The following is a 27,232-nucleotide window of genomic DNA, read 5'->3' on the forward strand; positions in this document are numbered from 1 at the left end:
AGGGGTGCCTGGGTGGCTCAATTGGTTGAGCGTCCAACTCTTGATTTCGGCTCCAGTCATGATCTCACGGTCATGGGATTGATCCCCACGTCGGGCTCCATGCTCTGCTTCTCTCTCTCCCTCTCCCTGTGCCCCTCCTCCCACTCATGTACTGTCTCGCTCTCTCTCTAAAATAAATAAATCCTAAAAAAAAAAAAAAAATTCCTAAGGAGAAGAAAACACAAAGCAAACCAAAAGATTAAAGATAAACTGGTTGAAAAGACTTTATCATATATTCTATGACAAAGGGTCATTTCTCTAATGAATAAAAGATTAAGATTCTTATACCTCAATAAAAATACAAACAACCAAACACACATATAAAAGGATTTGAATGGACATTTCACAGGAAAGGAAACATGAAGGATGAGCTATGCTTATAAGTGAAATGCAAATTAATAATTCAATGAGATACCATGTTCACATAGCAAGTTGGTAATGACAAAAGGTTTTGATAACAGCCTGGCAGCTATGATATAGGCCAAAGCTGCCAGACACTGGCCCAAAGCCAAAAAATACATACGAAGAAGAGTTTGTGACATAGACCATATGTGAGCTGCAAAGCCTAAAATATTTACTATCTGGCCCTTGAAAGAAAAAGTTTGCCAACTGCTACAGTCAAATTGGTAGGAGTATAAACTAGTACAATCCTAATAAAGAACCAGGCGATATTTATGATACTTTAAATACACATACCTTTGAGCCAGCATTTCAACTTCTAAGATTTTATCCTACAGATATAATCTTTATTCATTTTTTAATTCCAGTACAATTAACATAATGTTTTATTAGTCCTATAGATATAATCTTGTAAGAGTACTATGAAAAAACATTTATAGCAGCAAAGACTGGAGACAGTCTATCCATTCATCAATGAGGCTAAATTAATTACAATACATACCTACAATATTATATTATATGGTCATAAACAGAACGAGGTAGCTTTATATGAGTTTCCCAGGTTAATTAAGTAAAAATATCTAAGTGGCAAATATATTTTTCAAAAAATTATGTGTGTATATAATATCTTTCATTGGTTTTCTACGAATATCATAATTGGGTAGCTAGAAAACAGAAACACCAACTTTTCAAAGCACACCTTTAGTATCTTTTGAATTCTGAAGCACATGTATCTATCATTTATTAAAAACAAATTTTCTATCCTTATTTGAAAATGCACTTGAGATTTAAAGCTTCCTCAGAGACAGCAATTTCTAACAAAGCATCTAATTTGAATTTGAAATTTTGCTAGTTATCACCCAAGAAATCTGTAGGCTAAACAAATCTTTATGAGGTTAAAACGTAAGTACTAGTTATATTAAGCTACGTAATTAACTGGACAAGAATTCTACTCATCCTTGAGGCCCAAATAATCAAAAGAAATAGCTTCTGTTTTTCAGAGCCTAAATCTACAGAACAAAACATGACACTACATTTATTTGGGGATCACAGAAGCTAGTGAAACACTTGAAAGCATAAATTTCTCATGGAAGACTGCTAGCTGTTAGACACTGTGAACATGCTTGGCATATGTTAGGAAAAGCAAGGACCATATGGCTGGAACTAAATGAGTGAGAGGAAGAGTACTAAAAAATGAGAAGAGAGAAAAAGCCAGACGATAGGTCTATTATGAATTTGCAGACCACAGGAAAAAATACAATATATTCAAGTGTGAAAGGAAGTCATTAAAAGATCCTGAAGAGGGATTAACATGATTTATATTTTACAAGGATCACCCTAGCTTCTGTATGACTTCTTTAAGGCTGTTAAATGTTACAGGGAATGAAGAACAGAAGCAGGAAGAACAGTTAGGAGACTACTGCAATAATCCAAGGAAAAACTGGTGACTAAGACCAGGATAGTAATGGTGAATGTGGGGAGAAACAGTCAGATTTGGGTATATTTTATTTTTTCATTTTTATTTTATTTTTTTTTAAAGATTTTATTTATTTGACAGTGAGAGATACAGCGAGAGAGGGAACACAAGCAGGGGGAGTGGGAGAGGGAGAAGCAGGCTTCCTGCTAAGCAGGGAGCCTGATGCAGGGCTCAATCCCAGGACCCTGGGATCATGACCTGAGCGAAAGGCAGACGCTTAACGACTGAGCCACCCAGGCGCCCCAGATTTGGGTATGTTTTAAAGGTTAGTGGCATCTCCCGGTATATAAGAAGCTGGATATGAAAGAAGCAAAGGTTAACACAACAGGGTATCATTTCTTGAGATGGGAACACTAAAGGAGGAACAGACAGGAAGGGGTAACTTGGTCTTGGGCCTGTTAATTTTGAGAACTTTATTAAATCTTCAACTGGAGATACATTAAAAAGGAATTAAAGAGACTCTTGCCAAGAAATGACATATATATTTGGGAATCAGTGAAGAGATGGTACTTAAAATTAATGGGACTAGATGAGAACACCTAGCAAATTTATTTACTATGGATGGAAAAGAGCTAAAGAGTCCTCTTCAACATTTGGAAATCTGGTAGAAAGAAGGAATCAGGAAAAGGAACTAAGATGCAACAGCCAATGAGGCAAGAGGAAAACTAGGTGACTGATGTCAAAGAAACTAAGTGAAGGACAGTATTTCAACAAGAAAGGAGTGGCCAACCGTAACAAATGCTGTTGAGAGAACACATAAAATGAAGATTGGGAATGATTATTAATACTGGTAAAGTGGAAATGAACTTCTAACTTGACAAGAGCTTTATCAGTGGAAAAATGAGTGTACAAACTGGAGTGGGGTGATCCCAACAGAGATGGAGAAGACAGAAGTGGGGAACCTTAAGCACAGACAACTCTCCAAAAGAATTTTGCTCTAAATTAAAGAAAATAAGCAGAAACTGGATTATAATCTGCAGGGAAGACTTTTTCTGACTTCATATTTTTGTTTTTGTTTTCCTTGTTATTTTTTTACTTTCTGGTGAGTTGTTGTGTTTTTGTTTTTTTTTAAAGAATATTACAGCTTGGGCGCCTGGGTGGCTCAGTTGGTTAAGCAACTGCCTTCAGCTCAGATCATGATCCTGGAGTCCCAGGATCGAGTCCCACATCGGGCTCCCTGCTCAGCAGGGGGTCTGCTTCTCCCTCTGACCCTCTTCCCTCTCGTGCTCTCTGTCTCTCATTCTCTCTCTCTCAAATAAATAAAAAATCTTAAAAAAAAAAAAAATTTAAAAAGAATATTACAGCTTGCAGTATGCCCATGGGAATGATCCAGTAAAGAGGGAATAACTAATGAGTTCAGAAGGAAAATCTATGGGCAGCAGAGGATGTGATCAGTACATAAACTTCCTTTGTAAAGGATGAAAGGAGTGCATGTGTTAAATGGAAGTAAGTTGTAAAACTTAGTGAAAGGAGAATGAAAGTTATTTTAAGCAATTTAAGTACAATATTTTTGTTTGATACTGCAAGTAAATTTCATGATGCCAGGTCAGCTTTTATTCCTGGTCTTCCTGCTTAATCTCTGCTTTAAGAGGTATACTGATATTTCTACCTAAGAATCAACGTACCTTAAAATGAACTAAGAAATCCAATAAACACATAAATGAACATTACAAAAGGGCTGTTACTTTCATTGCCAATGTATTACTTAATGCCTTCATATATTTTTGCTTTTAATCAAAGCAGAATTTTCAGAAATAAAGTAAGATTAATTATAATTTTAACTTTAGAAATCATGGTTCTCTAACAATTCTGAGGTTGCTTTTCTCTCTTATATTTAAAAAAATCGAAAGAAAACAAAACAAACTGAAGAATGTAAAACAAGTAACAAAAGGTTAAAACGAGGTAATCTTGGTTCATTTTAAATAGAAGGTTAAATTAGTATTTTGTCACTGAGATATTTCTAAGAGATGATTGTTACTCAATAAAATACAATTTCCTTAATAATAAAAGCCTTACTGAACTATAAGATCAAGAATGTAGTTTAACAGTTAAAATCCAATAAAGCCAGGAATCATTAAAAAATAAAACAATTATTTTTATTTGGGATCTATAAAGACACATTGGCCAATCATTTGATGATCAACCAAGACTTGCAAAAGGTGCATGTAAATTTGAATTCCTTCTTGCAAGTCCCACCCATAACGCAAAGTTCATGATTGCAATTTTGGTTTCTTTAAAGTGGAATAACAAAATAAAGACATTTGCACCTGACTTACCAACTAAGTTTTTCCAAAGCATTCAAATTATTCACAGAAACAACTCGCTTTTCAGAGTAAATTTCATTAGTGTAAAAACAATTAAAATCATATAATTACAATGACAAGTACAACTAAAAGAAATGGGTTTGGAAATAACTGACTCTTCGTAAACATGCAATTCATCAACAGCTGAATTTATGTGGCTTTGTCTGAAACTACTAGCTGCTTTTCAACAGTCATTCTAACTTCTGCCCTTATTGACAGATCCTGATTCTCATTAGGGCACACTTACAGTAATAGAAAGAATGGTAATTCATATATATGATCCTAAGCTGAAAACCAATCTTGGCTATTAACAGGCCGGTAACCAACAGAAAACTTTTCATGGACATGGGATAATAATTAGAATACAACAATCCAGTGTTCTTTCAACCTGCAGGTATTGCCCCACTATTGCCCATTAGTGAACCAGAGCCAGGAAATTGTTTTTTAATAGGCTAGGACAGAAGAAGCACCTGGCTGGCTCAGTGAGTAGAGCATATGACTCTTGACCTCAGGGTTGTGAGTTCAAGCCCCATGTTGGGCGTGGAGACGACTTAAAAAAAAAAAAAGGCTAGAATAGAAAATAAAGTACAACATTCAGAGTGACAGTAAGTAATACTATAAAAAACGCTTGTACACACGTAGGTCTCCATGTAAAATATATTTCTATCGGTATTTCAAATAAATAACTGGCAATGGATGTTAACTTATTGCTGTAATCATTTTACAATACATAAAGCAAAACAATATGTTGTACATCTAAAACTAATGCAATGTTATATGTAAATTTTATCTCACTTTAAAGAATTTAAAAACAAAATAAAAACAAGCACCCCTAGAAAATTTTGCTTCTAATGCAGAGTAATGCTTGAGGATCACTGAGCTAAAACAATGTTTAATCAATGATTACTGGCCATCAGAATCTCTTGGTGAGCTTATTGGAAATAGATACCTGAGTTCCACAACACCTGAGTTCCACATCACCCCCCAAAGATTCTGGTTCTGTAGGTCAAGGATGAGAGCCAGAATTTGAGTTCTAACATACTCCCTGGTGATGCTAATATTGCTGATCCAGAGACCACACTTTGAGTAACAGGCTCTAGTTTTTTTATGAACCAGGCATAAACAAACTATGCAGATAATAAATCACTGCACCCTGGGGCGCCTGGGTGGCTCAGTTGGTTAGGCGACTGCCTTCAGCTCAGGTCATGATCCTGGGGTCCCAGGATCGAGTCCCGCATCGGGCTCCCTGCTGTCAGCGGGGAGTCTGCTTCTCCCTCTGACCCTCCCCCCTCATGCTCTCTCTATCTCATTCTCTCTCTCAAATAAATAAATAAAATCTTTAAAAATAATAATAATAAAAAATAAATCACTGCACCCAGAGGTTGAAAGCAATCTTTAGATTCATCAAGTCAAACTTCTTATCAGATGGTTCAATTTCTTCCACAAAACACCCCACTAGTACCCAGCCCACTGAATCTTCTACCAACAAAGATGAACCAATGAATGCCCTACCACACCAGATAGGAACCATTTACTGAAGCCAGATCAATCACCAACAATCTACGTTAAGTCCTAATGAAGATGAATGAGTTTCCTCAAGAAGTCCCAACTAAAGATTACAGCTCTCTTTTCTTGTTTTCATTTGATTATGTGTTGTTATTGTGGAACTATTCAAGTATGCCATTGTAACCTCTAAACATTCAATAAGGAGACTCGTAGGTGAGATTCACAGAACTTACTTTCACTAACTTTTGCTTTTATTTCTTCTCATAGGAAAAAAAAATAGTTTGAACCAGGGGAATATTCAGAACAATTTGATTTTATAATTAAAAGATTTTATTACTAAAAGGTGACCAAAAAATGCTGACATTTGAAATACCTCTGAGAGAAATTAGTTACATATTATCAAATTCAATAGTCTACTCTGTACAGTATTAAGGTAAAAAAAATGTGATTTTAAAGCACATTATAAAACATCTTATAAAACAACCATTTCTTCTTCACTAAGGACAACTAAAGACAATAGACTACTTTTTGAATGTTCATGGATATTTATAGTGCTCTAAAAATAATGATCAAGAAAGCAGCAATATCTACAAATTGATACATTCAGGGGTGCGTGGGTGGCTCTGTCCACTGAATGACTGAATCTTGATTTCGGCTCAGGTCATGATCTCAGGGTAGTGAGATCAAGCCTCGCATCAGGCTCCCACTCAACACAGTCTGCTAAAGATTCTTTCTCTCTCTCTTTGCCCCTCCCCACCCCCACGCACTCTCTCCCTTTAAAAAAAAAAAATTGAGGTGCCGGTTTGGTTCAGTCAGGTAAGCATCTGCCTATGGCTCAGGTCATGATCCCAGGGTCCTGGAATTGAGCCCCTGCATCAGGTTCCCTGCTCAGCGGGGAATCTGTTTCTCCCGCTCCCTCTGCCTTCCACTCCCCCTGCATATGCACTCTTTCTGTCAAATAAATAAATTAAATTAAATTAAAAAATTGATACATTCAGTATGTACCTAAAAACTGTCCAAGGTCTATTAAAACTAAAACACATCGGGGCGCCTGGGTGGCTCAGTCGTTAAGCGTCTGCCTTCGGCTCAGGTCATGATCCCAGGGTCCTGGGATCGAGTCCCACATCGGGCTCCCTGCTCGGCAGGAAGCCTGCTTCTCGCTCTCCCACTCCCCCTGCTTGTGTTCCTGCTCTCGCTATCTCTCTGTCAAATAAATAAATAAAATCTTTAAAAAAAAAAAAAAACTGCCCAAGGTCTATTAAAACTAAAACACATCGGGGCGCCTGGGTGGCTCAGTCGTTAAGCGTCTGCCTTTGGCTCAGGTCATGATCCCAGGGTCTTGGGATCGAGCCCCACATCGGGCTCTCTGCTTGGCGGGAAGCCTGCTTCTCCCTCTCCCGCTCCCCCTGCTTGTGTTCCCTCTCTCGCTGTGTCTCTCTCTGTCAAATAAATAAATAAAATCTTTAAAAAAAAAAACAAAAACTAAAACACATCACTATAACGGAATATCATACATTTTAATGAAGTAAAATGCTTACATGTTTTTATAATATTTCAGTATTTCAGAGCATATTATTTTTGGAAGCAGAATAAAATGAAATTTTTAAAAAATAATAAAAGTAATTTATGCCAATAATACCAGAAGCACAATGCCACAGAGATATGAGGAAACAGATCCAGCTGTGTTCCATTCTATAGTTATACATTCCTGCTATTCTTCCTTCTAATTCCAAAACTTCTGTAACATGGTTATATTATTCATCTTCTCTCCCTTCTTGCCACACCAGAATCAGCTGATATCCCTTTATATTGAGATAAACAAGGATCTGTTCAGGTCCTGAACCTCATTTTTTCTCCTACCCCTTACAGCCAGAAAAAATTACAGTGTTAAAATAATCATTTTAAGAACTATAAAACTGTACAGAGTAACTTCCATTTTTTTACCTCAATGGCATCAGTAAAATTATAATAATTTCACTCTGTTACTCTTATGAGCTCATTAAACACAAGAGACACCAATTCTACTAATTGCAAAGGAAGGAAATTCTGGCACAAGCTACAACGTGGATGAACTTTGAGGAAATTATGTTAAGTGAAACAAGCCAGTCATAAAAACATATACAAAATATGATTCCATTTATATGAGGTACCCGGAGTAGTCAAAGTCATAGACTGAAAGTAGAAGAGTGGGTGACACAGCTGGAGGGAGGAGGAATGGGGAGTTATTATTTAACAGGTATCGTTTCAGTTTTGCAAGATGGAAAATATTATGGAGATTGGTTGCACAACAATGCCAGCGTACTTAACGTTATTGAATTGTACACTTAAAAATGGCTAAGATCTAGGTAGGGATGCCTGGGTGGCTCAGTCGGTAAAGCGTCCAATTCTTGATTTCGGCTCAGGTGATGATCTCAGGGTTGTGAGATCGAGCCCCACATCAGGTTCGAGTGCTGAGCATGGAGCCTGCTTAAGATTCTCTCTCTCTCTCAAAAAACAAAACAAAACAAAAAACAAAACTAAGATGGTAAATTTCAGTTTATGTGTATTTCACAATTAAATGTTAATAAAAAATTAATATGAAGAAAGTTGAGACAGAGAACACAAAATTACTAGTATCAGGAATGAAAGGTACAGTAGTGAAGATTTCATAGAGACTAAAAATAAAGTGAGAAAATATTATAAACAGGGGCACCTGGGTGGCACAGTTGGTTAAGCATCTGCCTTCCGCTCAGGTTATGATCCCAGGGTCCTGGGATGGAGTTCTGCAGTGGGCTCCCTGCTCAGGGAGGAGTCTGCTTCTCCCTCTGCCCCTCCTCCTGCTCATGCTCTCGCACACACTCTCTCAAATAAAATCTCTAAAAATATATTATAAACAACTTAATTAAGAATAAATTTTAAAATGCTATGAACTGAATGACAACACATTTAAAAATTAAGAACTTTATGGAAATAAATTCGCCAGCTTAGATCTTCACTGTCTAATAGAGGAAGCCACCAGCCATCTATGTCCACTTAAATTAAATTAAAACTTCAGTTTTGCACTTATGACATTTCAAATCTCAACCGCCACAAGTAGCTAGTGGATACTCTAATAGTGTACATACAGAACATTTCCCTCATCATGCAAAGTTCTATTCAACTATGCTGACTTATAGGAAATGCCTTGAACGGTGCAAACTGCCAAACTAGAAACAGAAGAAAAAGAAAATCCAAATAGCACCAGGCCCAAATAACTTTACTAGTAAATTAAACATTTAAAGAAATATAATACCCATCTTACATGAAATTCTTCCAGTAAAGATAAGAGAAAGGAATACTTCCTAACTAATTTTATGAGGCCAGTATTACTCTGCAACCAGAACCAAAGAAAGACATTACAAAAGAGAACTTACAGAGCCTGGGTGGCTCAGTCGGTTAAGCATCTGACTCTTGTTTTTGGCTCAAGTCATGATCTCAGCACTGTGGGATCAAGCGCTGCATGGGGCTCCACGCTCAGCATGGAGTCTGCTTGTCCCTCTCCCTCTGCTCCTCCCCAGCTCACAATCTCTCTCTCTCAATAAATAAAATCTTGGGGCGCCTGGGTGGCTCAGTTGGTTAAGCGACTGCCTTCGGCTCAGGTCATGATCCTGGAGTCCCGGGATCGAGTCCCGCATCAGGCTCCCTGCTCGGCAGGGAGTCTGCTTCTCCCTCTGACCCTCCTCCCTCTCATGCTCTGTCTCTCATTCTCTCTCTCTCTCTCAAATAAATAAATAAATAAATAAAATCTTAAAAAAAAAAAGAACTTTATACCAATATCCTTCATAAACATAGGTGCTTACAAGACTAATATACTTAAAATATTAGCAAACTGAAAATATATAAAACATATATAAAATATATAAAACAAATAATAGATCACAACAAAGTAGGATTTATCCCATGAATGCAAGGTGGGTTTAATACTGAAATAAGTCAGTTCACCACATAAGACAATAAAAGCAAAAAACATGACCATCTCAGTAAAGAGAAATCATTTGACAAAATGAGCAAACAATAAAGAGAAGAGAAAGTCCTCAAACGGAGGGAATATATCTACAAAGTATAATAAAGGTCATTTGGAAATCAGAAAAAAGAATTTTCCATCATTATAATACATTTCAAGTAAGCAAAGAAAGGATGATTATTCACTGACTTAGGAAGGAAGGCTATCTCCGTGGGGAAAGCTGTCCATAAATTTATCCACAAACAAAATATCCAGGCAAAATACTGGAAAGACAGAAAAATATATAAAGGGATATTAAATTTTATAAAATACGTGCAAAATCTATAGACTAAAAAGTACAAGATTATTTAGAAACTTAATTAATAACCTAGAAATTATTTAGACATTTAGAGAAGACCTAAGTAAGAAGATTGAATATATTTAAGATGTCAATTCTCCCCCAAATTAATCTACAGATAATGTAATTCCAATCAAAGTCCCAGTGGCTTATCTGTATAAATTTATATGTTAATTCCAAAATATATATGTAAATGCAAAGGACTTCCACAGACAAAACAATGTTTAAGAATAGAGCTGGAATGGGGCATGCCTGAATGGCTCAGTCGCTTACTTCGCTCAGGTCATGATCTGAGCAGGGAGCCCGCCTTTCCCCCTCCCCCCACCCCTCCCCCTGTTCATGCTCTCTCTCTCTCTCAAATAAACAAATAAAATCTTTAAAAAAAAAAAAAAGATCTAGAATAGTAAAACTTTGAAAAATATGACTTAGAATACCTGATTTAATATAAAACTAAAGTAATCAAGACAGTGTGGTATCACCCTAAGAACAGACATACAGATCCACAGAACATAATGAGTCCAGAAATTGACCCAACATGCAGATCAACTGATTTTCAACAAAAGTACCAAGGTAAATCAATCAGAAAGAATAATCTTTTTCAATAAATGGTGTTGATTCAGCTAGATATCCACACACAAAATTATATATTTGACTCTTACATTACACTATATACAAAAACTAAGTTGAAGTGGATGATGAACCTAATTATAAAAGCTAAGGCTAAAACCATCAAGTTTCTAGGGAAAAAAAGTATAAATATTCATGATCTTGGATAGGTTTCTTAGAACACAAAGAACACAGACCACCAAAATATAGTAATAATAATAAAACGAGGAGTTTTTTCATCAAAATTAAAAACTGTGCTTTTCAAGGACACCACTCAGATCATGAAAAGCCAAGCCACAGAATGGATGGATGGATATGAAGAGATTTATAGACAGCTACAGATAGATGGACATAGATAGCCCCATCTATTTCAGTCTATTGATCTATGCAACAGGAGATGTGCATCCAAAATATGTAAGAATCCTTACAACCTAATAACAAAAAGACAACCAAACTTAAAAATGGGCAATGATTTGAACAGACACTTCACAAAAGAACATTTAAGAATGACCGATACACACTTTAAAAGATGTGCCACATCATTAGCAGGGAAATGCAAATTAAAACCACAATTAGAAGCCACTGTCCTTCCCACTAAACTGCCTCAAATTGAAAAACAAAAAGACCACTTAAATGAAATGGACAAACTACTTGAAAAATAAAATTTACCAAAACTGACAAAAGATGAAACATAAAAGAAAAACTTTATATTCTGTTTGAAAAATTTAATTCATAACTTAAAATCTCACACCAAGAAATCTCCAAGCCTAAATATTTACCTGAATTCTAGAAAACATTTAATAAAGCTGTAACTCCACGTGTAAACAAACTTTATCCATTTTAACAAAATATTAACAAATGGAATCCAGGAATATATAAGTACCAATATTCTTCAGCCATTCCACAAGGTAAACTGGGAATATATAAAAAAATGTAGGGCGCCTGGGTGGCTCAGTCAGTTAAGCGTCTGCCTTCAGCTCAAGTCATGATCCTGGGGTCCTGGGATCAAGCCCTGCTTCAGGCTCCCTGCTCAGCGGGAAGCCTGCTTCTCCCTCCCCCCTTGCTCCTCCCACCAGTTCATGTTCACCCTCTCTCTCTAATAAATAAATAAAACGTTTAAAAAAAATGTAATAAAGCCTAAGCCTATGTGACAAAAACTAACAATAATTAGCCCTAAATAACAAAATATGAGAACTAATTAACTGGGACTCATAAATTAATCAATGATGACAACTACCATGATTATCATTTAATGTAATCCTACAAGTTTTAGCAAAAATAATAAATTATATAATTTGAGCAGTCACTGGGAAAAAGAAATGAAATATTTTTAGTTGATATGGTTTCATGTACAGATAACTACATACTCAAATTTTAAAAGACTATTAGATTTTTAGGGGTTCCTGGGTGGTGCAGTTGGCTAAGCAGCCAACTCTTGGTTTCTGCTCAGGTCATGATTTCAGGTTCATGAGATGGAGACCCACTTTGGGCTCGGTGCTAGCCATAGAGCTTGCTTGAGATTCTCTTTCCCTCTTCCTCTAACCTCCCCCTTTAAAAAAATTAAAATAACACAAAAGATGGGGCACTTGGGTGGCTCACTTGGTTAAGCATCCCACTCTTGGTTTCAGCTCAAGTACTGATCTCGGGGTCATGAGTCAAGCCCCTCCTTGGGCTCCACAATGGGCATGGAACCTACTTACAAAAATAAATAAAATTAAATTAAAAAAAGATAAAACTAAGGCAATGGCTTAACATAGTAGAAAAACGTCTATACCCAAAAGCTAATACATACATAGTAATAATATAGTAATAAAATATTTCTTATAATAATACATACAAATAGGGGCGCCTGGGTGGCTCAGTCGGTTAAGTGACTGCCTTCGGCTCAGGTCATGATCCCAGGGTCCTGGGATCGAGTCCCGCATCGGGCTCCATGCTCAGCGGGGAGCCTGCTTCTCCCTCTCCCTCTGCCTGCCACTCCCCCTGATTGTGCTCTCTATCTCTCTGACAAATAAAATCTTAAAAAAAAAAAATACATACAAATAAAACCAATGACACTGGTATAGAAATATTAATATTTAGTAATATATAATTTTGTAAATATACAAATATTAACAGAATTTTAAACAATTTCCAAAAAGAGATTCCCACATATATAGAACTTAAATATATCTCAGTGCCAATTCAGTTCAGTGACAAAAACATCAACTATTTAGATGAGAAGATTAATTTTTTAACATGCGGTAGCATAAGATACTCATCTGGAAAAAAAATGAACCCTAATCTTATCCTACATCCAAAAATAAATTTCATTAAATGCTAAAACATAAAAAGCTTACAAGAAAATCCTTTATAGATCATAAAATGTTACTGAAAAGCATTAAAGATTTAAATAAATGGAAGACATACCAAGTTCATAGATAGAAGATTCAATATTACATACATACAAATTCTCTGTTGATCTATAGACTCAGGAAAATTCTAATCAATTCCCAACAAGATTTTGTTATTTTATTTTGTTTTGTTAGGAACTTGGCAAAGTACTTCTAAAATGACACTGGCAAGAATAGGCAAAATATTCCTAAAGAACAATTTTCTGGGATGTGAACTATCAGATTATCAAGACTCACTGTACATCAAATTAATTAAAACAACATGGTACTGGCCCAGAAATAAACAAATAGTCCAACTGAAAATGTGGAAAAAAGCCCAGATACACGTTACAGAGTAGGTTTAGATCACCAGGAAAAGGAAATACTACTTGATAAATGGTGGTGAGACAATTTGTTAGCATTATGGAAAAAAACAAAGTAAGATCCGTAACCCAAGCTATATAAACAATTAAATCTAAGATAATTCAAGAGCTACATGTGAAAGATAAAATCAACGAACATTTCAGGAAATAATACATAAGGTCTTTCTGATCTCAGCCTAGATAAGCTTTTCCTAAATAAAACTTTTTTTAAAAAGCAAACATAAAGGAAAAGACTCATACATTTACTATGATTCAACTATATTAAAATTAACTTCTGCTTATGCAAAAACTTTAAAAGACAAGTTATGAATTAGAAGTTATTTGCAATAACTATAAGTGATGAATTTTTCTTAAGGATATTTAGAAAACTTCTACAATTCAGTTAAGAAAAGACAACAATCGAATAGCAAGTGGGCAACAGATTTAATTAAACAGACATTTTGCCAAAGAGGAATCAGAAACAGCTAATAAACATGAAAAAATTCAACTAAATTATTAATCATAGAAATGCAGATTTTTAAAAAATACTGATTCCATGTTATACCTACCATATTGACAAAATTTAAAAGTCTGATAATATCACGTGTTGGCCAGATGCACAGTGAAAAAAACTCTAACCACAATGGTGTAAGTGTAAATAGATAAACTACTTAGGAAAATAAATTTTGCATTTCTGATAAAGTTGAGAATATATACAACATACACAGCCTAGGCCTGAGAAATCACCTTCCCATATATACTCTAGAGCAAGAGTAGGTAAACTGTGTCTGCATGCCAAATCCAGAAGCCACCTGTTTTTTGGGGGGAGTATTTCTGTTCAACCTATGAACTAAGAATGCTTTTCACATTTTTAAATGGTTTAAAAAAAAAAAAGAAAAAGAAAATTTCCTGACACATGGAAAATTATGTGAAATTCAAAATTCAGTGTCCACAGTTTTATTAGAGACAAACACATTAATTCCTTTACATACCTGCCAGAAATGCACAGCTAAGTTGTTGCAATAGAAACAGGATGACCTATGACTACACTGAGACACAAGTTATGCTTCCATCACAGCAAATTTATTGCAGTGGTAACAATGAGACCTGTAATATTTTCTGCTATGCTAATGGAGTAGAGTAACAAGACCTTTCAATATCAGAAACAAAGAATAAGGGTGCCTGGGTGGCTCAGTTGGTTAAGCGACTGCCTTCAGCTCAGGTCATGATCCTGGAGTCCCGGGATCGAGTCCCGCATCAGGCTCCCTGCTCGGCAGGGAGTCTGCTTCTCCCTCTGACCCTCCCCCCTCTCATGTGCTCTCTCTCTCTCATTCTCTCTGTCTCAAATAAATAAATAAAATCTTTAAAAAAAAAAAAAAAAAAAAAGAAACAAAGAATAATAATTTTAGACCACTTGCCTAAAATAGCAATCAATGTACTTCCTACAATTTGACTTCAAGTCCTAAAATAAAGAAATTGGATCCCAAATATTACAGGTGGCCAATCTTTAAGTATGTTCATATTTGAGTGGAGATCAAAGAAACCCAACCGAAAGAACTAGACCGACTTTTACAACTGTGGTTTGAACAAAAGTTCTTTTTGAAAGGGCTATTTTAAAGGTGCCTGGGTGGTTCAGTCTTTTTTTTTTTTTAATTTTTTTTTGAAGATTTTATTTATTTATTTGACAGAGAGAGACACAGCGAGAGAGGGAACACAAGCAGGGGGAGTGGGAGAGGGAGAAGCAGGCTCCCTGCCGAGCAAGGAACCCGATGTGGGGCTCGATCCCAGGACCCTGGGATCATGACCTGAGCCGAAGGCAGACGCTTAACGACTGAGCCACCCAGGCGCCCCTGGGTGGCTCAGTCTTAAAATACTGAATTATACATTTAAAAATAATTAAGATGAGGGGCGCCTGGGTGGCTCGTTTGGTTGAGCAGCCACCAAGAGCCGACTCTTGGTGACTCTTGGCTTCAGCTCTGGTCATGATCTCAGGGTCCTGGGACTGAGCCCCACCTCCGGCTCTGCACGCAGCGGGGAGCCTGCCTGAGGATTCTGTCTCTCACTCTCCCTCTGCCCCTCCCAGCCACCCCCGGCCACTCACACACATGCTCTCTTTCTCTCTCCCTAAATAAATAAATAAATAAATAAATAAATAAATAAATAAATAAATAAATCTTTAAAGAAAAGAATTAAGATGGTAAATTTTATATTGTGTTTTTTACCACAACTTTTTAAAAATAAATAAAAATTGGGGCATCTGGGTGGCTCAGTCAGTTAAGCGTCTGCCTTCAGCTTGGGTCATGATCCCAGGGACCTGGGATCAAGCCCCACATCGGGCTCCCTGCTCAGCGGGGAGCCTGCTTCTCCTTCTCCCTCTGCCATTCCTCCCGCTTGTATTCTCTGGCTCTATCTCTCTGTCAAATAAATAAATAAAATCTTTATTTATTTATTTCCTAAACAATTATAATTGTTTAGGAAAAGCTGTTTAGGAAAAAATATAAAATAAAAATAAAAATAAATAAAAATTGTAATGTATTTAATGAATAAATACACATCAGTGATAAATGAATAAGAGCTACATGCAACAGTATAGTCAAGTATCAGGAATATATAATAAAAAGAAAGTGGTAACATATACAGTTTAATTCAAAAACAATACAAAGTCCATAAACAAGCAAAACTAAAGAATATCTTGATTAATAATGTAGAGGTGGTAAAAAGTATAAGAAAATCGAGGAAATAACCAAAATCCAGGATAATAGCTATTTGGAGAGAACAAAATGGGACTGAGGGATTGGCATGAAAGGCACGATGTGGCACATTTTTTAAAAGCTGGGTGGTGGGGCGCCTGGGTGGCTCAGTCGTTAAGCGTCTGCCTTCGGCTCAGGTCATGATCCCAGGGTCCTGGGATCGAGCCCCGCATCGGGCTCCCTGCTCAGCAGGAAGCCTGCTTCTCCCTCTCCCATTCCCCCTGCTTGTTCCCTCTCTTGCTGTGTCTCTGTCAAATAAATAAATAGAATCTTTAAATATAAATAAATAAATAATAAATAATAATAAAATAAATAAAAGCTGGGTGGTGAAGCCAAGGGTTTTATTTTTAATATAGCTCACATGTTATAAATACTTTTGTATTTAATATTTTATAAAAATATTTTCTAAATACTCCAAGAAACTAGGATAGCATATATTCAAAGGGTAAGGAAAACTTTTTTTTTTTTCTTAAGATTTTATTTATTTATTTGACAGAGAGAGACACAGCGAGAGCAGGAACACAAGCAGGGGGAGTGGGAGAGGGAGAAGCAGGCTTCCCGCGGAGCAGGGAGCCCGATGTGGGAGTCGATCCCAGGACCCTGGGATCATGACCTGAGCCGAAGGCAGATGCTTAAGGACTGAGCCACCCAGGCGCCCCAGGAAAACTTTTTTAACCAAGAGTGAAAACTGTGATGGTAAAAAAACCAAAATTTTTATATTAAAAACATTTGTTTAGGGGCACCTGGGTGGCTCAGTCAGTTGAGCCAACTTCAGCTCGGGTCATGATCCCAGGGTCCTGGGATCAAGTCCCACATCCGGCTCCCTGCTCGGCAGGAAGTCTGCTTCTCCCTCTATCCCCTCCCCCCTGCTTGTGTTCGCTCTCTCTTTTGCATGCTCTAGCTCATAAATAAATAGATAAATAAATAAATATTTTTAAAAATACATTTGTTTAGGAAAAGCTGACACAAACAAAAGGAAACAAAGGAAATCAAAAACCCCTACTCCATTATTAAAAGAACATTAGGTCATATATTTTAAAAGTTAAATTTTCTGAATGAATGATTGTCTTATCTTTTTAAAAGTATACCTGAATCTTCTTTCAGATTTATCCTTTACCATGCCTACTATGACTCACCTTAGCAACTACTATTACAGAATTTAAAAAGCTTCTCCCTCTGACCCTCCCCCCTCTCATGTGCTTGGCTCTCTCTCATTCTCTCTCTCTCAAATAAATAATAAATCTTTAAAAAAAAAAATTTTTTTTTTAAGATTTTCTTTATTTGTCAGAGAGAGAGAAAACAAACGGGGGGAACAGCAGGCAGAGGGAGAAGCAGACTCCCCACTGAGCAAGGAGCTTGATGTAGGATTTGATCCCCAGGACCCTGGGATCGTGACCCAAGCCGAAGGCAGACACCCAACCGACTGAGCCACCCAGGCATCCCTAAATTTTATTTTTTTTTAAAGATTTTATGTATTTAAAGTGCACGTGTGCACATACAAGCAGGGGCAGGGGCAAAGGGAGAGGGAGTGAGGGAGTGAGGGATTCTCAAGCGGACTCCATGCTGAGCATGGAGCCCTGATGATGTGGGGCTTTATCTCAGGACCCTGAGATCATGACCTTAGCTGAAATCAAGAGTCAGACGCTCAACTGACTGAGCCACCCAGGTGCACCAGGCTTTTTTTTTTTTAAAGATTTTATTTATTTATTTGAGAGAGAGAGAATGAGAGACAGCACGAGGGGGAAGAGGGTCAGAGGGAGAAGCAGACCCCCCGCCGAGCAGGGAGCCCGATGCGGGACTCGATCCCGGGACTCCAGGATCATGACCTGAGCCGAAGGCAGTCGCCTAACCAACTGAGCCACCCAGGCGCCCAAAAAAGAATATTTTTAAAAATAAAATTTAAAAGCCTACAAATTGTCATGAAAAAGCTTTAAGAAATGAGAAAAGAGTATTCATTTATTTAACAAATATTTATAATTAGACAATACAGAGGAGCCAGTCCAAATGTTGAACTTATTAAAAACTGCTTAAATTCAAACTCAATAGGAGTTAAGAAAATGCAGGATAAAGTTAACACTGTGCTATTTCATATCCATCAGATTGCCAAACCTGAAGAAGAGCTACAATATATATTAATGGGATGACAGGGTATTCTTATACATTTCTGATGGAAATGTAAGGCATTCAAGTTTTGAAAAGTAGGCTAGCAACATCTATTAAAATTACACATACCCTTTACTGAACAATACCCACTCATTGTAATCTACATATACACATAAAACTACTAGTATATAAGGACATTTTTTTTAATCCACATAAGGACATTATTATTTTTTCTTTTAAGATTTTATTTATTTATTTGACAGAGAGAGACACAGCGAGAGAGGGAACACAAGCAGGGGGAGTGGGAGAGGGAGAAACAGGCTTCCTGTGGAGCAAGGGAGCCCGATGCGGGGCTCGATCCCAGGACCCTGGGATCATGACCTGAGCCGAAGGCAGACACTCAACCGACTGAGCCACCCAAGCGCTCCATATAAGGACATTCTTAAGGGATTTTTAATGCATCATCATTTATCATGGTAAAAAACTAAAATAATATCAATGCCTAACAGGGCAAAAGATGACTTGTACATCTAAACCATGGGACATTATACTATATTGGAGCTATCCCAGTTGAGGTGGAAGAATATCATGAAGTACTCCTGAATGAGAGAAGCTAGGTAGAAAAATCTTAGGTATAGGATGATCCTACCTGTTGAACAAAAAATAAAAAACCTTCAAAACCCTTACATATATATATATATATATCTGTATACATTTATGCATATAATGATTTTAGAAGCAGTGGAGAAAAAAATGGAAGACTACCTACAAAGCTGTAGGTGGGGTGCGGGGATAGGGACAATGATATGAAAGACTGGGGCACCTGGGTGGCTCAGTCGATTAAGCGTCTGCCTTTGGCTCAGGTCAAGATCCCAGGGTCCCGGGATGGAGCACCCCATCAGGCTCCCTGCTCAGCAGGGCATCTGCTTCTCCCTCTCCCTCTGCCCCCTCCCTCCACTTGTGCTCTCTTTCGTGCTCTTTCTCTCCAATAAAATAAAATATTTTTTTAAAAAAGCATTAAAAAAAAAAGGAAAGACTAAGTGAAAAGACAAAACATTACTTGTAAAAAATCATATATGATCAGATTCATCAGTCTGTGTTTCTGTATTACAGGAAGTAGTTAATGTTATGAAGATCCAAATACAGACCTAAAGGATGAATTTTTTTAAAGCCATCTTGTGATATACAATAAAATATCCTATGACAGCATTATATGCTGTGAAGGCAGACTGTATTTTCCAAATATGGCTGCAACAGTATCTCCCATCTACATGGTGGTCTACAATGTGACTTTGACCCTTCTATCAAGAAGTGAGGTCTGAATATACTTTTCTCCTAAATCTGAGCAGGCTTGTGACTGACTCCCTCGTAGCCAAAAGAATGTGGTGGAAGTGATGCTGTGTGACTTTTGAACATAGGTCAGAGAAGATGCAGCTTTTGCCTTATTCAATGAATTACTCTTGCTTGGAGCCTGAGCCACCATGAAAAAAGTCTGACTACCCTGAGGCTGCCATGCTATGAGGAAGGCAAGGCAACAGGGAGAGCATGTACAGGTGCTCAAGCTGGCAGTCCCAGTTTTTGTGCCCACAAAGCCCAGACTAGACATGAATGAATGAGCTTCCAGATTATTCCAAAACCACTAAAGATCCAGAAAGCTAGTTACCTCTCACTATGTAGTCTAAAAAAATGCTTATCTCTCAAAAATATTAACAAACTAATTCCAAAGAGAAAGAAGGTACTCATAGATCCTACGAATGGAAGTTACCTTCAGAAAAAAAAAATGCATATTCTCCTTGACTCAGTAACTCTAGATAACAAAATTTATCCTTCGTAAGAACACAAACATCCTTTGATGATTCATGAGTTCTATTCTTAGAATTTATTCTACAGAAAAGGATACACTCCCTTTGTCTACTTCAACAAGTAGACAAAAATGTGTATAGGAATACATATACTCAATACTGTTTGTAATAATGAAAAACTGAAAATAATATACACATATATAAAAGAGTAAGTTGGTTAAATTATAATACAGCCATACAATAAAATACCAAGTAGCCATCAGAAAGGATAGAATAGGCCAAAATCCACCAACATAGAAAGACGTTTAGGCAGTTGAATGAAAAAAGCAAGAACAGTACCTACCATATGATCCCTACAGACATATAAAAATCCCCATCCACCATATATAGATCTATATATATTCACAGAAAAAAAGTCTGGAAAGATATATTTAAACTTTTAAAACTGATTATTTTTAGAGAATAATAAAGACAAAGGCTTTCATTTTCTGCTTTTTTCATTTTTATACTGTAAAATTGAATGTATTACTTTTATAATCCTAAAAAACAAAGTTGGGTTTTTTTCCTAAGAGAGTCATGTAATGCAGAAAGAATATAAACAGAAAATTAAGAGACCCTGTAAACAAAGTAGAAACCTTTACTGAATAGTAAGTATAAGCTTCTATATGATTCATACATACACAAAGCATGGCTTTATTTCAACATTAATAACTGTGAGAACAAAATGCTTACTAAAAAAAAGTAAAACTCTTATAATTAAGATTAATTTGCTGAAGATACTAACAGGGTGATGAGATCTAAACTAAATCAAATTGTACCATCATATTAACAGGCCCAACTAAACACTGTTACAGATAAATGCTCTGTCTAGACTCAATTATTATCTATTTAAAGACATGACTGGTTTTTTTCTAAAGTGGTACTTACAGTTCTCTACAATTTCATCAAAAACTGCACCAGTTTTCTGCTCAAACTGAAAAAGCAAAAAAGGAAAGAGAAAAATAACATTATTGTCACATTCTATCATACTTTCTGGTATCCCTCCTCACTCCCCCAAAAGCTGTAATTTTCAATACAAAGTATACAAATTCACAACATAAACAAAACGCTGCCAGAATAAAATATAATTTAGAACTAATAAAAGAAATCCGCACGTGAAAACCCCCAAACCAAAAATAGATAAATACATGCCCTCATATAAAAAACTTGTTTTTAAATTACTTTTAAGTCACAAGATACATACAGTCGTGTACAGTTATAATAATAATGACAGCCACACTTATGGAGAACTTACTAACACTGATAACTACCTAAAACCTCTAACCAAAATTAAACAGAACAATCAGCATCAAATAGGTTTTGCTTAGCCAGAAATCTGCTGCTCTGCAGATGAGTTAGCCATGTTACAGGGATGCTCCTATTTCAGTATCTTAGGGCCTAAGACAGAAGCAGAGCCAAGTCTGAGGTAATTTTGGATCTTTAAGACAGAGATGCAAGGGGTGGGGCTCACTCAAGGGTGAAGCATGCAACTCTTGATCTCCGGGTTGTGAGTTCCAGCCCCATGTTGGGTGTAGAAATTTTTTTTTTACAAAGGGATATATATAAAAATAACTAACAGAGACCGGGGTGAGGGGCGAACCACAGCGAAGGCAACTCTACCCAGAAGCTAAAGACACTCGCGTGGTCCACTTTAGTCTGTAAAGGTCTCCTCCTTTTGGCAACTATGAGCATTTCAGCCTCTTGTTTTTCTTCCTACTATTCATCAATGAGGCAAGAACACAAGGAAGGCTGCTTTTGATAAACCTTGCCCAATAAAACCCAGAGTGTGTCTCCCCATTCAAGCGAGAAACTTTGCAGAAAAAAAGAACTACCTAGATACTTATGCAACTACAGAGGAAAGACAACAGCTGGCTGTAGTAATCAATAGTATCTGATATGTATAAATGTGAAGAGACAACCAATGATCCCAGGTTTCTGAAATAACTATGTGAAGGAGAAGGCTCAAGGTGAATAAACAGAACCACCACTCTAGAAGGAAAACAATTAATTTACAGAAAGGAAACTTCTACGACATAAAAAAACTAAAAACAACCACGAAAAGGAGACGAGGGAATATTTGGAAACAAGAAAATGACTGCAAGGGCGCCTGGGTGGCTCAGTTGGTTGAGTGACTGCCTTCGGCTCAGGTCATGATCCTGGAGTCCCGGGATCGAGTCCCACATTGGGCTCCCTGCTCGGCGAGGAGCCTGCTTCTCCCATTAACCCTCCCCCCTCTCATGTACTCTCTCTCTCTCATTCTCGCTCTCTTAAATGAATAAATAAATCTTTGGGGCGCCTGGGTGGCTCAGTCGGTTAAATGTCTGCCTTCGGCTCAGGTCATGATCACAGGGTCCTGGGATCGAGCCCCGCGTCGGGCTCCCTGCTCAGCGGGAAGCCTGCTTCTCTCTCCCACTCCCCCTGCTTGCTCGCTCTCTCTCTCTCCAATTAAATAAATAAAATCTTAAAAAAAAGAAAAAGAAAAAAAAGAAAATGACTGCAAAATTAAGATTTTATTGGAAAGCCTAGTGATAAAGTTCTGTTTCAAAAACAACATAAAGTCAAAGAGCTAGAAAAGACAGCACATGATGACATGGAAAGACTGAAGCAGTAGGTCTAAGAGCAAACTCAAAGGCATCCCCAAAAGGGAGAATAATGGAAAGGTGAAATAACAGAAGACAATTTTCCCGAACAGAAAATACAAATATTTGAGATTGAATGGGCCTACTAAATACCAAAGAGGAGATGGAAAAAAGATACATCCTGGTGAAATATCAGAATTCCAAAAGAAAGGAGTAAAAAGAATTATAGTGTAGGTGACTCATAAAACACATTTAACATAACTGAACTCAACTATATAAACGTGAAAAAGAAAGGAAAGAAAGAGTAAAGGCCACTCCACCTACCAACTACCCAATGAGTTATGCCCCCAAATAAAACAGAAATGGGACATAAGACTCGGCAAGCCAAACAACAAAAGTACTTGTCTGCACCGAAGGGAATCCAAATGTTTAAAGATAAGATACATTTTGTACACTACTACCCCTGTACACTTTGCATGCACAACCAAAGTACAATCTTGCTCAATGATGTAAGAAAAGATTAAACATAGTAGTGACATTACCCATGGTGACATGTCTATACTTTATGGGTGACTTAAGATTTTCTAAGGTAATTTGGATTATGTACCATTTCACTTTGTGAGCTGATTATAAAACTGACGGGATAATATAGTATTATGATTTAGTCTCCTAACAGTTTCTGTGTTCTATAAGAAACAAGAATCAGGCTGATATCACACTTCTCTGCAAGATGGGACACAAAAGATCAATGATTTTCATGTTCAAAAAGAAAAAAAAGAACTTAGACCACACAAATTTTATTATGAAAAATACTTAACAAAATGGAAATGAAATACATTAATTAAAATTATACTGGGCACAAGAAACAGTAGCAACTGATTATGACTCAGAAGAAATGAAAAAACCTAGATGGGAGAACATGAGAAGACACTTCAGAAGACACTTGTTTGGCAAAAATTCTACGATTTTCTTCTCTATGGTTCAAAAACAAAACCTTTTTCTTACCTCTCCTTCCCTCCCTCCCATACAGCAAACAAAAAAACAAAGACAAAGACTGAAAATAATGCCACTGATGCCAAACAACTAACAAGTTTGTTTACAATATACAATATCATCCACCAAGTCCCTTTTTTTTGAGACTGATAAACATTTCAAAACCATAGGGACAAAATGGATTTGTTTGCCTAAAGCTGAAAAGAAAGACAGGAGGATTGCTAATGAGTAGGAATGCTTTTTTTTTTTTTTAATTGAAGTATAGTTGACACACAATGTTATATTAGTTTCAGGTGTACAACATAGTGATTCAACAACCCTGTATGTTATACATTACGCTATGCTCACCGGAAGTGTTGCTACCATATGTCACTGATATGACACTATTGAAATACCATTGACTATATTCCCTATGCTGTACTTTTCATCCCCATGACTTACTCATTACTGGAAGCCTGTGCCTCCCATTTCCCTTGACTGCTTTATGCCCACCACCACCCCTCTGACAACCACCAGTTTGTTCTCTGTACTTATGGGTCTGGTTCTCCTTTTTGCTTGTTCATTTGTTTTATGAGATTCCACATACAAGTGAAATCATTTTGTTTTTGTCTTTTTCTGACTTATTTCACTTAGCATAATACTCTCTAGGGTCATCCATGTTGTCACAAATGGCAAGATCTCATTCTTTTCTATGTCTGAGTAACATTCCATTGTGTATATATACATTTTCTTTATCCATTCATCTAGTCATGGACATTAAGGTTGCTCCTGTAGGGCGCCTGGGTGGCTCAGTTGGTTAAGCGACTGCCTTCGGCTCAGGTCATGATCCTGGAGTCCCTGGATCGAGTCCCGCATCGGGCTCCCTGCTCGGCGGGGAGCCTGCTTCTCCCACTGACCCTCCCCCCTCTCATGTGCTCTCTCTCTCATTCTGTCTCAAATAAATAAATAAAATCTAAAAAAAAAAAAAAAAAAAAGTTGCTCCTGTAAATAATGCCATAATAAACAAGGGTGCATATATCTTCTCAAATTAGTGTTTTCATTTTCTCTGGGTAAAGACCCAGTAGTGGAATTACTGGATCACATGGTATTTCTATTTTTAATTTTTTGAGGAACCTCTATACAGATGATTTCCTGTGGCTGTACCAATTTACATTCCCAACAGTGAACAAGGGTTCTTTTTTCTGCACATCCTCACCAACACTCGTTTCTTGTGTTCTTTACTTCAGCCATTCTGACAGATGTGAGGTGATTTCTCATTGTGATCTTGATTTCTATCTCCATGATGATTAGTGATATTGCACATTTTTTCATGGGTCTGGTTAGCCATTTGTATGTCTTCTTTGGAAAAATGTATGTTCAGGTCCTCTATCCATTTTTAATCAAATTATTTGGTTCTTTTTCATGTTGTTGTGTAAGTTCATTACATATTTGAGATATTAACCCTTTTATCAGGTTTATCATTTGCAAATGCCTTCTCCCATTCATTAGGTTGCCTTTTCATTTTTTTGGTTTCTTCACTGTGCAAAAACTTTTCATTTTGGTGTATTCTATTTTTGCTTTTATTTCCCTTGCCTGAAGAGACACATCCAGAAAAATGCTGCTAAGGTCAAAGCCAAAGAGATTACTGTTTATATTTTCTTCTAGGAGTTTTATGGTTTCAGGTCTCACATTCAGGTCCTTAATGCATTTTGAAATTATTTTTTGTGTATGGTATAAGAAAGTGGTCCAGTTTCATTTTTTGTATGTAGCTGTCCAGTTTTCCTACCACTTACTGAAGAGACTGTTTTTTCCCTTCTTGCCTCCTTTGTTGTAGATTAATTGACCATATAAGCATGGGCTTATTTCTGGGCTCTCTATTCTGCTCCATTGATCTATGTTTCTATTTCTGTGCCAGTACCATACTTTATTATAATTTTGTAGTAGATCTGGGTACAGGACTTCTTTCTCAGGTGATGAAAATGTTCTAAAACTGTGGTTGCACAACTATAAAATACTAAAAACTACTGAATTGTGTGGCTGCTCAACAATGTGCAAGCAGGTAATACTAACAATGCTCTCAATTAAATGACAGGCAACACTCCAGAACACCTGTGTGGCCTATAATCTCAACAATTGGGTGACAAAAATTTATAAGTAACACTTAGTTTGGTGATAACATAACGGTTTTACTAAACATGTCTGAGTGCTTCTTGTCCAACCTTTTGGACATTTATAGGTAAGAAATGAGTATAAGCAGTTACAAATTTAGCTATGAAATTAATGTCTTACTAGTCATCCCTCAAGCTTCATAAAGATTTAACTGAATTTAAAAGCCAACCCAATTTAATTTTTAAGAGTCTGTAGTAACTATTAGTGTATGCAGGGATTTTCTCAATATTATGAAACCAAAAGTAAAGATTTTTAAAATAAACAAGTGTGGATACTGATTTAAGACAAAACATATCAGTTCATTTTTAATTGTCAAAACACTCTCATAGACAAAACATACCAGTTCATTTTTGTCAAAACAGTCTCATGGGTTCCACCCATTAACTTCAAAACATGTAACTGTTACATACATAAACTTATAAAATAAATGTTATAACTTTAAGAAGTATGACAACAAGTTAGTTAAGAGCATGGGCTCCAGTCTCAGATCACCTGAGTTCGAATCCAACTCTGCCACTTACCAGCTATGCAACTTTTAGCCTTAAATTTCCTCATCAGTAACATATGAAAATAGTGATACCTACTTCCCAGGATTGCCAAGATGATTAAATGAAAGTACTAAGCATGGTGCTTAGCAAACTATAAATACACAATAAATGCAAGCTATTATTACCACACTACTAAAAGTTATCTTCCCTTGCTTTAAAAATCAGGGTTCACGGGTGCCTGGGTGGCTCATTTGGTTAAGCGACTGCCTTCGGCTCAGGTCATGATCCTGGAGTCCCAGGATCGAGTCCCGCATCGGGCTCCCTGCTCAGCAGGGAGTCTGCTTCTCCCTCTGACTTCCCCTCTCTCATGCTCTCTCTGAAATAAACAAAATCTTTAAAAATAAAAATAAAAATAAATAAAAATCAGGGTTCACTACAACATTTCATTTGTAAAAATATATCCACTGCTTAGAATAAAAGGAAAGCTTCTAGGCAAATGACTCAGCCCCCTGCATTCCAAAAATTAAGCACTGGGGATAAAGTACATTTTTAGTTATAAAACAAAATACTCAAGTTCCCTAACCCTGGAAGGAGGGAAAAAATCCAAATATACTGTGAATTGGTGAGCATTACCACCCACACCCACCTGAAAATAAAAAAAATTACAATTAGAAATTTCTTGGATCCTGGATCAATAAAGATTCTATTTACTGGGATGCCTGGGTAGCTCAGTTGGTTGAGCGACTACCTTTGGCTCAGATCATGATCTCCGGGTCCTGGGATACAGCCTCACATAAGGCTCCCTGCTCAGAGGGGAGGTCTGCTTCTCCCTCTTCCTCTGCCCCTCCCCCCAACTTGTGCACGCTCTCTTTCTCTCTCTGTCTCAAATAAGTAAATAAAATCTTTAAAAAAATAAAAATAAGTAATTCAAAGCTTTTTTATAATAA

General features: G+C 36.9%; 1 protein-coding gene and 1 pseudogene across 11 annotated transcripts in view; one reads left to right on the forward strand and one right to left on the reverse strand.

Moving 5' to 3' along the window:
- The window catches only part of ZMYM4 (zinc finger MYM-type containing 4), a 142,956-nt gene that overhangs the window by 67,417 nt on the left and 48,307 nt on the right, over positions 1-27,232 (reverse strand). For 9 of the 11 annotated variants that reach the window (XR_010411022.1, XM_064589485.1, XM_045898111.3 and 6 more), the window contains one exon: positions 20,966-21,011. The exons of 1 other annotated variant lie outside the window; for it this stretch is intronic. Coding sequence is in view for 4 of the 10 variants with exons in the window: in XM_064589485.1 (XP_064445555.1) it covers positions 20,966-21,011 (46 nt within the window). In the remaining 6 variants the exon portion in view is untranslated. Of the gene's footprint in view, positions 1-12,248; positions 12,268-20,965; positions 21,012-27,232 lie in introns of those variants that run through there. One more of the 11 variants, XM_054512989.2, reaches the window with a different exon arrangement.
- On the forward strand, positions 14,418-14,501 carry LOC123860720 (small nucleolar RNA SNORA1; annotated as a pseudogene).

The sequence above is a fragment of the Mirounga angustirostris genome, unplaced genomic scaffold (genome assembly GCF_029215605.1).
Source record: "Mirounga angustirostris isolate CCGP_5_RB_7025 unplaced genomic scaffold, mMirAng1.0.hap1 SCAF_4, whole genome shotgun sequence".
NCBI lineage: Eukaryota > Metazoa > Chordata > Mammalia > Carnivora > Phocidae > Mirounga > Mirounga angustirostris.